Source organism: Ptychodera flava, chromosome 20 (genome assembly GCF_041260155.1).
Source record: "Ptychodera flava strain L36383 chromosome 20, AS_Pfla_20210202, whole genome shotgun sequence".
NCBI classification, from domain to species: domain Eukaryota; kingdom Metazoa; phylum Hemichordata; class Enteropneusta; family Ptychoderidae; genus Ptychodera; species Ptychodera flava.
The window spans coordinates 3,877,753-3,891,016 of NC_091947.1; the positions used below are offsets into that span (position 1 = coordinate 3,877,753).

The 13,264-nt window shown below is 35.8% G+C and overlaps 1 protein-coding gene across 6 annotated transcripts; it reads right to left on the reverse strand.

Moving 5' to 3' along the window:
* Window positions 1-3,206: 3,206 nt before the first annotated feature.
* On the reverse strand, window positions 3,207-12,639 carry LOC139119789 (dual specificity protein phosphatase 3-like). Of its 6 annotated transcripts, none has more exons than XM_070683683.1 (5): window positions 12,519-12,639; window positions 9,510-9,666; window positions 7,180-7,291; window positions 6,019-6,130; window positions 3,207-3,769 (listed from the first exon to the last, which is right to left on the reverse strand). In XM_070683683.1, the coding sequence occupies exons 2-5, from the start codon at window positions 9,659-9,661 to the stop codon at window positions 3,570-3,572; spliced, it is 576 nt and encodes a 191-aa protein (XP_070539784.1). In that variant the 5' UTR covers window positions 9,662-9,666; window positions 12,519-12,639; the 3' UTR covers window positions 3,207-3,569. The 6 variants fall into 6 exon arrangements, with proteins under 6 accessions (XP_070539784.1, XP_070539783.1, XP_070539786.1 ...); XM_070683682.1 differs by having other exon boundaries at window positions 12,489-12,638; XM_070683685.1 differs by having other exon boundaries at window positions 9,510-9,663; window positions 12,489-12,634.
* Between the last annotated feature and the right edge of the window lie 625 nt (window positions 12,640-13,264).

A 13,264-nucleotide genomic window follows, 5' to 3' on the forward strand; every position in this document is an offset into this window, starting at 1 on the left:
TAGAATACAAGTTGTTTGTGTTGTCCTCACCGCTCAGGTCACTGACCTGGTCCCTGGATGGCACATGTCATGATTTGCCTCGACCTGTTATTTGAAGCAGCATTCCTGACCTTCAAATTTTGTTCAATATCGATGTGTTTTGAATATCTAGTATCTTGAGTGTATCTAACTGCCGTGACATAATCCTTGCTATGAAAACTACTCACTGCATCCAAGCACAATATACACCTACCGGTACACTTCAAAAGCGATATCAAAGGTCTGCCATGTCTCCTTTTGACTTTCAAGAATGGCAGAAAGACAGAGTTTTGCCTCATGCAAAATGAGAAACTAGTACTCTTTGAGAAATCATACAGAAAGCAAATCATCTTTAATATAGATTATTTGATAATCAGTAGCATGCTGTAAAACAGTCTTTTAGCTAGCATGCCATTCTAGTCAATTTAGCCAGAGTCAAGGCTTTGCTAATCTAAAATGTTGTTAATTTCAGGAATCTCTACAGTAACAGTGGTCAGAGTGGCTTAGAGGCTACATTGAGAACCACGGATTTAACTTACCTTCCTACTTCACTGAAAGAACATTCAGCCATGGTCCCTCTACACATGGAGGGACTGTGATTTTATCTAATTCAAAATGTTTTACAGTCATGCACATCATGATCTGGTTATCTTTAATCTTTTCAGCAATCTCAATTACATATGTGAAAAGCTGGTACAGTGCCATGGAAATTTGGTACATGGACTTTCATTAATTGTATTTGACTTTTGGACCAAGAGTCAGCCTTTCAAAGTATATTTCACTATGAAGTAATTCTGTGAGTGTCAATAAATAAATGAGTGTGAATAAATATGCATGAGGGTAAGCAAATTAACCCATGCAAAGCTAGTGGATCTCACTGAGATCAAAACCCAAGCCATTGTTTTTACCACAGGAAATTAGTATTTTGGTTGTTGTTGTTGTTGTTGTTGTTTTTATTTGAAAATGAAATCAAGTAACACTCCACTGCTGTTGTTTTTGTGTCAATCATAAATTGATACCTCTGCAAAAACACACTGGAAAACATTAATCGTCTTTCTCCCGATGACCGTCTACTATAAGTTACCAAATCTGACTTGGTTGCAACATGTCATGGGTTGCCCAGTTGGTATGCTTGACATAGTAAAGCAAAGTAGTTGCCCCCTGCACTGTTTACTATGTTTGATAGCATTTTATAGTATTGGGTTACTACTAAAAAGGACTTGGGATATAAGAGTAACTGGTGCCTGGGCAATTAATGTTCACTTTTAACTAGATGTAGATAATGCTTGGTAAGTTCATGGCAGCTTACAACTAATTCCCACCTGGGAAAAAAGAGGGTTAATAATCAATGATATTCCACAATGGCAATATACCAGTAGAAGTTATGGGAAGTTACACTCCTTCCTATAGTCACACAGTGGCTGTGTTCTTCAATTACACTGTGATTAAATGTTTGCCCAAACATTAAATGGCAGCCCCATTCGGAAAGGCAAAAACCGTGGATACTGTGCATATCTGCACTGAAAACTTCACATAAACAGCACAGAGTAGTCCAATGTAATACATAGGGGTGAATGTTTTCAACTGTGACATTGCATGTTCTGTTTCCTTTGTAATGTTGGCAAATCAAAATGACTGTTAAAATTTGAATTGTCATATGTTTCACAAAGGAATGGTTTCATAATACAGTTAAAGCCCATATCCCTTCAGAGGGTAGAATTCAGAGAAAACCAGGAGAAAATAGGAAGATATTTTGAGTTTCACAAATTTCAAGAGTGACAGCTAGTAGGGCTTTAAGAGCCCCTGAATCTAAGTCCTAGGAGGCCTGTATTTAATAAGATTTATAGTATTTTGATTGAATAAACTCTGTATTGGCACTATGATCACTCCAGTAATTACTGTGATCACTGCCATTGAGAGAGAATAATTTATTACATTACTGGTATTCTCTGTAAATATGAAGAATCCGGTTTTCTTGGCATGCGCCCTCAGTGTCAGATATTGATATACCGGTATTATATTGTAATACCTTGCATACATGAATAACAGTTTGACATGTTAGAGCCAAACCAGTCACTATGGTCTGTTGTCATGTGCTGTTGAAAATAAAGGAATTGATTGGTTCCTTGTAAGAATAGAAATAATTGAGCAATATTTAGCCTGAGCCTCTGGAGATGACCAGAAATCTCCTTGCCTTGCAGATTCTGAGCTATAATCAATGACTAGCAAGTAGCCAAAACAGTCAGTCTAACAGTATGCGTGAAACAAAAAGGAAAGGAGATTCAGAGATGTGAATGCAAACAAAAAGAAGTGGCTGAACCTGGATTATGAATTAAAAATGGTGAACAAAATTATGTGATTTTGAACAGAAAAATTCCATGCCACACATTGCTGTGTTCATCATGGCAGACTACCAATCCTGTTAATTTTCACCATTCAGTGATAATTGATACAGCCACACTCTCATCAACATCTGGTATTGAGTGATCTACCAACATTGGCTTATCACATATTTAGAAGAAAGATGTTTAAAGTTTGATTGGTAACACAAAATCAATCAAACAAAGCATGTATTGATGTATATTGTCCAGTGGCAGGACACCTATCTCTTTCATGTGATGTCAATTTTAGCATCTTTGTGACAAGTCTGTTCTGATATGGAAAGTTACTCAGTATAGCACCTGGTATTCAAGCTTTCTGTGATTACATTTTCTTGACAAAAGTCATCCTGTAATCCTTAATTATTACTTTCCATCATCAGGCTTGCCAATCATTCCCCTTATTATGTATGGGTCTCAGTAATACGAGGGGAGGGGGTGCAATATTGAATTGTGAAATCAGCAATTTGCAAAAATTGACATGTTTTCAATGAATTGGATAATAAACTAAATACCAAGAAGGTAACATTCAAGAAGTGATATGGCTGCAACTTGATGATTTCATACCTGCCATTGACAAAACACAATGGCTCTCTGGTGGCAGCACTTGCTGCAGTTTGATCCTTTACCATCTCTTGAATTTTGCCATTAAAAATCTGATTTCACAACAAAGAAATTCTTTAGTGTAAAGGAAGCCAACCTTTACATGAAATGTATTAGAATAATATTAACTACTAATATCACAGTTTTTTTCCTGTACAATATTTAGAATCTTTAAGAATAAGTTATCATAAAGTATGAGAGATGCGATTAATTTTTAGAGATTTTTAATACCAACTTTGCTATGAACTAACTTTGACAGATCTCTTTGCATTGTTATTGAGATCAGAAAATTAGAGAAAGAGTCAAGTTCATGTTGAAGATTAGGATGAGTAATATAAATCAGCATTAAAATAAAAATAAATACACCAGACTTTCACCAAGAAGGACATCAAAGTTTGGATGACAAGTTTTACAAATATTTACAGTTAGGCATTAGAATATGGTACAAACAGTTTGAAATTTCAGTGAACATCTTTTAAATAGCATTTAAAATTGTCGAAAATTTATCTGAAATCCCAAATCTAATCTATTGTATCAATCTGTACAATCTTTCTATGATCTTAGCAGCAATTATTTCCTATCTTTGAGTAATTTTTCATTCAGTTGACACAATTGTCGAAGAAATCCATCATTTGGTCCGATTTCACGTTTTGCACGAACTGTCCTTGTTGCTTCCTGTGCTGTCATTCCATGGTACATCATAAGATAGGCAATCACTGTACTTGATGACCGGCTGTATCCTTGGAAACAGTGAACCAGCACTTTTGATCCTACCATACAATATGAGAAGAAAATTACCCATGCATGACAAACTGAAAGTCAAATACCTAACTGATGAGGTAGCCTCTTTATGCCCTCTGACTTTAAGGTTTTTGAATTTTCGAACCAAATTTCCCAAAATTTACTGAGTTAAACCCTTTACCAATTTTAGGTTATAAATGGCATGCAAGAGTATTTGGCAGCATAAACAAGACTCTTTGTTCATTTTGTTGGAAATAGTTCCTAAGCAGAACGCAGCAGTGCTTGAAATTACCCATAATTCTCCTTCATTTGTACCCTTGAAGGTTGCAAGTCTATAAGCTTTTCCATTTGACATACAATTAATCATGTGAAGCATCCCAATAATTATTTAATAAAAGTCCATTTAGATATTTTATCATATACCTAGATTTATGTGCCTGTGTAAAGATATGGGAAAAAGGGCCCTCACATCTGTGTCTGCCCGTATTTGGATGTACACATCCAATTCTGGATCACTTTGTGTTCAGAAAGTTTTACTGTAAACAACAGTACGTGAGATTCAAAAGAGGTCGTCAGGCACACTGTGTCCAAAGTAAGATATGTATTTTTATATGGGATGTATAGATTCCTGAATAATAAATAAATATGAGCATTGGCATGTTTTTCTGAACTACCTTCATGCTGGTTATTACCCATGATGCTATCGGCAAATGTTCTATTCATAGACAAAGCAGACATTAGAAAACATCTCATTCTGATCCTTGTGGTAACAGTGAAGCTGTAATGGTGACGTTGGTTTATATTTCTAAATTCTAGTGAAATTGCAGTGTATACTAAGTGTGTTATTGATAGTCTCTGTTTTCTTTAAATATGAGAAAGCAAACTGAAAGAATCTAATCAAATTGAGTTAGCTCATGCTATGCGACATGAGCCAAGCCATCAACCAGCTTTCACAAATCTTTAAGTTTCATGGTGAAATGGTGACAAACTTTACCTTCACTTCAGGTATACTAATTTTTTCAATGGAATTTTTTTCTGATGATGAGATCTCCCTTCCTGCTCAATGCAAACTATGATAAATTTACATCACGCTGGTGTCCTTCTTAATCCTCAATTTCTGCCTCACTCTTTGTTTGTCACGTATATTCTAGAATTCGGCGGGTAAACAAATGATTTCATTATGTATGTCAAGCTGCGATGGGATGTAGCCTTCAGATTAATGGTGCAGAATTTTTGTATCACAAGCATTTTTATCTCTAAACCTATGCTGAATATTACTTTAATTACATATCATTCCGTAAGGTATTATAAAATTTTTATGGCCCTGATATGGGTTTTATGGACCTAAGTTCACAGTGTACAGCGTACAGGCTCTCGTACACTCGGGCACTAATCCAGCATACAACCTCACTCTGCAAAACCCGTATCACAGCCATAAGATTAGCAGTAAAAATTTCAAACTCATCTTTATCTAGCCAAGCAGGTGATACTATACAAATGCCAGGTACTATACAAATGCCATGCTTTTGGAAAGCAATTTACATCAAACTGAAGTGGTCATTCTCAAAGGAAAGTTAATGTTTAAATTTCTTTTGTCAAATCCATTGAAAAAATATCACCACAATATTTTTATAAATTATATGACACAACAGGTGAAACTAGTCTCCTTACTTGACTTGACTTTATTCTGTATGGCCAAGGACACAGTGTTTGAAAATTTCACAAAAATGCTATCTTCTCTCAATCAAGGATAATTTTCTAAATCATTTAAAATGAGAACTCAGACAAGAAGGTGTCCTTAAAAGTATGTTTTCAAAATTTGTAATACTAGTTTGCATTTGTCTACACATGGGAGACATGGTAGACTTCATTGAGGAATCTCTGATGGTATAAATCATGATGAATTATGGGATAATTCACTGGTGCTGTCTCGTGATTTATTCCAAACATGCTGATTTTTCCCCAAAGGTCTCATATCTGCGACCAAAATATCCAAGTAGACTTTTTCATATCTCACTATATCATGACAAAATATGGTAAAAGTTACAGTTGCCATTTCAATCATGGTGACAAGCACACGTAATACAAGTTCAGTAAATAAGAGTTGCATGTACTCCTAAATGCAAGCACCCTCAGTCTCTGTGTATTCACAGACAGTGACATATAATATCCCTATATCATGTGGAATATGCACACTCTCTCAGTCCCTGGGTATTCACAGACGGTGATGTTGTACTATGGCTATACCCCGTGGAAAATATGATCCGGTGAATCTTACCTTCTTGACTGAGAGCTGAATCTATAAACTCTCCCGTTTCTTCCCAAAATGGAAGTATTTTAAAGTTGGCAACATCTGTGGCTGGAATTCCCTTGAAGATGATTCCAGATGCCTGAAAAAAATTATCAAAGAGGTAATTTTGATATTTCAATGAAACAGCAAATGTAGGTGATTCATAGTTTAATGATATCAATCAGATTACATCTTCAACTGTAAAAGCCTGCAGGCTTTGGAGAACAGGGGTTGTTGTTGGTATGCAGTAGTCAACACTGAGTGAATCATTACTTTGGTAATTTGCCAAACTTTTGAGATACAAAATCAGCAATGTGACACAGCTAATCAATATTCTATGACATAAACGTTAAAAGTATGTTGCTAATAGATTAACCCCAGAATTCTAAGAGACCATTGTACAAACAAACTAACATGTGCAAAGGCGCATGGAAATATATGTGTATTTTTAGAAACCCTTGTACACATAGGTTTGTTCATAACACCATAACGTGATCTTTTGGGCGAATGGAGACTGTAGAATACAGTGCGTCATTTCTATTCTGGAATAAAATCATTTACCAAATTGTGAGTTATTTAATGAAGGGTATTAGACAAACAACACTTTTAAAAAGAAACAACTTAAAATTTAGTATGGCTTTTTTTCCTGTGGTTGAGAAAGTCTTGAGTTTTCTCTAGACCAACATGTAGGTTTACAATCCTGGTGTATTATTTAACATTCAGAGTCCAGAGCCTTGTACTTCAGAAAATCACTCCTGATTTAGCCAATCAGACAAGCAGTACTTTCTACCAATCAGACAACCTGTAATTTCTACCAATCAGACAAGCACTATAAATGAATGTCTACTGAATAACTAGGAAGATTCAGAAACAAACAAAGACACCTTTATTTGGCAACAGTTGCAAACTCCAAATCTACACCTAAAGTACCATTTCAATTTGGCATCTGGTATTTGGCTACATTCTGTTTTAAGTGTTATAATACATTGTAAAACCATGGCTGTAAAAAGGTTTTATTTACTCTGAAATCCATTATCAATGAGTCTATCATGACTATGAATGAAAACACTTAAAGTTTATTTTAATTTACACATGGTCAAACTTCTCTCTGAATATCATTGATAAAGATTATTGTCCAATCAAGGATACCTTGTAATAATCTTGATTTGTATCGACATGTGCAAACTTTTTCCCTTGAGAAGTGTTCAGTACATGGGTTATCCTAAGGTTCTTCAACCCAGCAATGTTTTTGGCAATCGCTCTGAAACAAAGAAGAATTGTTTACAAAATTTTGGGGTATAGTCAAATAGTGTTTAACTTTTATTCACAGTCAAGTATTGACACTGCCAGTTGAAATGTAATATCGATAGAAATGCTTAGCAAAATCTGTTGACTCACACTGCATTCTAAGTTGACAGAAAATATTTCATATTTCAGAATGTAAAACTCAGGAGCTAAAATTGCAACATTAACAACACAACCACAAGTAGTGCTACTTAGCAAGTGCAATATCAAATATTATTTTGTCTTGTTTATCATTTGATTATTGTGATTTGCTTAAACTTAGTCAGGTGACATATTGAAAACAGTGATGAAACATGGTCAGGAGACTCGACCGGTTGTGAATTTGACCACTGCAGATGTACCTGAGTTAAGTATGTATCTTTTCTGCAATTCCAGTGTAATTAGACGACATTATATTACAATTAGAGCGTAAGTATATAGGACTACATATGTAACAATGCTGTGTCCATTTTTAGAAGTGATTTGAAAGCACTTTTAGGTCTGGCAATTGAAAAATGGAGACACTCACAGCAGCAATTCTTTGTTTATGACTGTGTTCTATGCTAGTGGCTACTATTTCTACACAATAATTTGGACAGATATGAGATATTTTTTGGTATTGAAATTAATAACACATGATAGTAAGGGCAAGATTACAATTTGTTGCTTACCCTAGTGCTGGCGTTCATGAGAGTAACATTGATGGTATTGTCACCTGTGACTCATGCATCATTAGTAGAACCGTCATGAGCACCACAAGCATCCCTACTTACCGCTGCAATCATTTGTTGTTATTTAATTGCTATTCACAACAAGGGCAGTATTGATTTGCTATGCACAGCATGGATAACATTAAATATTACTATTCACAGTAAGGTCAATATCAAATGCTGCTATTCACTGCGAGGTCAATATCATATACTTCTATTCACACTCAGGGGAATATCAAATATTATAGTTACACCTCACCTATAGTACTGATCTCGTCATTGGCTACTCTCCGCCCCATAACATTCAAAAACATTCAATGTGCTAGCCGTTTGAATGCAAGTTCAGTGCAAGCACATGCATCATAGTAAACAGGCACCAGGAAATCAAAAATCTGTGTATCATTTCAACCTGTCATTTGATGCGTACAGTACAAATGCTAGATTTATTGATGATTTCAAATGTTTGCTGTAATAAAATTAACCCTTTTCCTGCCAAGTCATTATTTCACCACCAGGTCAAGATAGTTAAAATGAAACACAACATATTCCATACGATGTATTTTAACATAATTCTGTACATTTGAAAGCTGTTGAAAACATAAATACTGTAAACTTGATTTTTTTTGGACTAAAGATGCTATAACAGACCAAGCCAAGTGGGTGAAAATACGTCATGTTTTGGCTCAATACCACTTTTTACTGACTTGGCTGATGGGGAAGTGATACTGTCTGGCAGGAAAAGGGTTCATTAACACATAAAGATCGGGCAATATCAAGATTTGTGGCCTGCCAAAGGGATGGTGATCCTTACTGAAATATTGATGATGCTCGAGCCACACTGTCATGTGTTATCAATAAACTGCTCTTCACTGTTCGAGGGAAACATGAAATACCACTCTTTACAGTAGTGGCTGTATCAAAAGCTGCTATTCATGGCATGGGCAGTATCAAATGCTGCTATTCACAGTAAGGGTAATATAAAATGCTGCTATTCACAGCAAGGGCAATATAAAATGCTGCTATTCACAGCATGGCAGTATTAAATGCTGCTATTCAAAGTAAGGGCAATATCAAATGCTGCTATTCAAAGTAAGGGCAATATCAAATGCTGCTATTCACAGCAAGGGCAATATCAAATGCTGCTATTCACAACAAGGGCAATATTAAATGCTGCTATTCACAGCAAGGGCAATATTAAATGCTGCTATTCAAAGTAAGGGCAATATCAAATGCTGCTATTCAAAGTAAGGGCAATATCAAATGCTGCTATTCAAAGTAAGGGCAATATCAAATGCTGCTATTCACAGTAAGGGCAATATTAAATGCTGCTATTCACAGCAAAGGCAATATTAAATGCTGCTATTCACAGTAAGGGCAATATCAAATGCTGCTATTCACAGTAAGGGCAATATCAAATGCTGCTATTCACAGTAAGGGCAATATTAAATGCTGCTGTGCGGAGCAAGGACAATATAAAATACTTACCCATTGCCAACATAGAGTCTTGGCCAAACTTCATCACAATTATTCTGGGGAAACATGAGTATACCATTCGATGAGGGCGCTCTCAGTATTAGACTCAACTCTGCAACTGTACATGCTGGCCTTGTCTCTGGAGAATCAGAACTTGTTGCCATGGCTTCTGATATCAACATGAAATGAAATATCGATGGTATTACTCTCGTTGTATGCTAAAACAATGCAGAATGATCATTTTGTTGTCGTAAAGTTTGTGATATGAGTCAGCATGAGGAAGAAGATAGTCAAACTTTGGAGAAGTTGGAGCTGGCAGAAGATTGGGTAGCTGCTGTGATATGATAATCAAACCCAAAATGAATCACAACATTGCTCTCTACTTTGATAGAGTGTGCAGTATATCTTAAAGGTATACAGTCACCTGTGATCTAAATATGCCCAAATATGGTCAAAGGGGCGTTCCTTGGTATTCAAAATGCCCATGTGAGGGCCCTGTTTTTAAAAAGCGGCCACCCGCTTAAAATCTGTGATTGGTTAGATTTTCTTTTCCATGGTAACTGTGGCAAAATTGGAACAGGTGACAGTATACCTTTAAATGACATCACTATCAGTAGATATGTATGGTCTGCCTAAAAAATAAAAATTTGGTACATCTAAGATGATGTCACAACTACATGGATTGAACATATCATGATCCGAAATGAACCAAGCACTGAAAGAAACCAAAGTTTCACAGCTGGAATAGAGTGACTGGAATGTGTTTTCCTGCACATATTGTGGTCCTCTATATGCAACCACTGTCTTCATCACTGCAGATGTAAATGTACAGATATATAAAAACAAGCTTCCCAGGTATCATCATTAACTTGACAACTGGGAGTGTCATTTATGCATAGAGCTAGAATTAATTGATCAATCTTTATTATAGTCAACTCACACTAGCTGAGGGTGTGGTATGGTACATTCCAAAAATTGGACAAAGTACAAAACTGAACACTTTCAAAAGGACAATAAAGTATCCAAGTTGTACAATAAACACAGTTTAACATTGGGAAGTCTACTGTAGGGTCAGCACAAATCAGTTTTTTCCAAGAATATAGCAAGATCTAGATAATTATACTTAGTAACTCCATAACCCTTTTAAGGGCTATTTCCTTTTGTGTGACACTGGAAGAAGTGGAGTAATCTATTCCACTTTCCTGGAACAATAAAACTTGTTCAGTGATAAACTTTTTACATGAGAATAATAAATGAAACTCATCATTTGTTTCATTGCTATTACATTTGAGACAAAGTCTATCTTGCAAAGGTAATTTTAGCTTACTTTTCCTACCCAATTCAATATGATCACTCAATCTAAATTTCAAAAAAGCTCTATGAAGTATAAAACTTGACATATCATTTAGGTATTTTTCAAAATCTATTCTTGAAAATTCTGCATGTACGCAATTTGTTACCACTTCCATCTTTCATTGCATCATTTGACGTATTCTCTCTCCAACTATTCAAACACTCACTTGATATCTCCCTTTTTAATTTCTTAACTTGGCATATGATGTCACTCTTAAGAATTTTAAGTTAAAAGCATTCATACGATTGTCTCACATTAAAATGAATAAAATTAGCCAAAGAGGACTTCATATCTCTCCTTTCTCGAAGTGCCTTTTTTCAGCATATGATCTCCTGGCAAACTATTTAACCTATACAGAAATATTAAATGACAGACACATAAAGCTCGACCTTTAATGGGAATCTGCCCAATTCTGCTATTTATCCCTTCCAGTGAAACTTGAATTTTTCAGTATTAGAATGACAACAAATAAGCTTAGTCTGACATTTGTTATGATTTAACACATATCCCTGGAATGCATTGGAGAGTTTTGTTTTGTAAAATGAAAAACAGTAGGAAATTCTCTGCCATACTATGCTAAAAGGATAGTACTATACTGCAACGCATTATTTTTCACCTGTATTTATTTTTTCGATTTCCTCCTGTGGATGAAACCAAAGGACACAATAGAACTGACTGAAAAAAAGACTTTAGATTCTAATGTTCACAAGCAAAATTAGTGAATCTAAATGCAAATTAAAATTTTGTAAACATAACCTTACCGAATAGTGAATTAAATGAAAGTGAAAATTTAAACTGATTCTGTAATATTAGAAATTAAAGTCTGCCTTTTTGGTAAAGTTCAGTGAATGCTTTATAGCCATAGGCTAACATATATATGCTATTTAGAATGGAGATAATTTATGCAAAGAAATTAATTAAGAAATTTGACAAGTGTGGTTTGTTAGTATGTATGTATATGTGTAAGACATGATAGGTGTAATGGGTGCACACTCTTTCTTTCATTCCAGCAGACAATGTGTTGTGCTTTATAGCCATAGGCTAGCATAAGGAGTCTAATAGAATGGATATAATTTATGCAAAGAAATTAATTAAGAAATGAGATAAGTGTAGTTAGTTAGTATGGATGTATATGTGTAAGACATGCTAGGTGAAATGGATGCACACTCTTTCTTTCATTCAAGCAGACAATGCATTGTGCTTTATAGCCATAGGCTAGCTGGGATACCAGGTGCTAATTAGAATGGAGATAATTTATGCAAAGAAATCAATTAGTAAATGATGTGTTTGTATTGATACATGTACAAAGAACCTTGTACGTTTGATTGATGTTCACATGACATCAAAATATAGGAGGAAAGTGGCTTGCAAGTTTTGGCTGCTAGCTTCCACACCATAGTTTTGGCTGCTAGGTTTTGGCTGCTAGCCTCAGCCGAGTGCGTTGCAAGCAGTGCCGAATCTGATAAAAATCCGATGTAGAGTACGGCAACGTCTATACTTTATGCGGTATCCTCTTGCTGTCGCCTCTGGAGAGGCGACAGCAAGAGAATACCAGATAAGACGTCGCCGTACTCTACATCGGATTTTAATCAGAATTCAGATTGAAGCAGTGCCATGCCTGTGAATGCGACTCTTACCGAAATGCTTAAGCTATCAGTATTACTTGCCAGTGACTTGTCAATCAACCAAGGAAGGCATCAGCGGATTGAATTGTATGTACCGTACAGCAATATGGAAGTACTAAGTTGACGCCGGATCAGCTGAACGACAATGATTACATCACAATGTGAAATGACACTTCCTGTTCAGGTCATAGGTCAGGCACCCCAACTCATTGAAACTTTCAATGTCTGCTACTAAACTATCTTCAGAGAAATATTATATGTGTGAGCATTTTGTCCTCAGATTATGTCGATGATTCCATGCAAGTATTTTCACAGGTTTCACCTGTGGTACTGTACAGGTATAAAAGAAACACAAAAAGACGAAAAACAAATCACTCTTTATGTATTATTGTTTGAGGGCGCTTGGTCAAATGTTATAGTTCTATAGGACGCTGTACGTAGACCTTCTGAATTGAGTTGTTCTCAATTTAACAAAATTACATCACATTCGACAGTTTTTCGTATAACTTTTTGGATTAAGAATAAATGGAAACGGCGCTTTTTATCTCAAACCTTTAAGAGAGAAAGACAGTTTTGAGGCTGAGTCAACTTTTTTTTAGACCAGGGGCCGTCGATAATCATGCCTAAGGGAGCATTCGTTATTTACGGGGAGGGGGGGGGTTGGTGGAATTTGAGCGACAAATGAAACGTAAAAAGCGACCCCCCCTCCAAATCAAATTTCTAAAATTTGACCCCCCCTCAATTCATCAATTGTAAAATGTGACCCCCCCCCCCCCCCATGAAAAAAA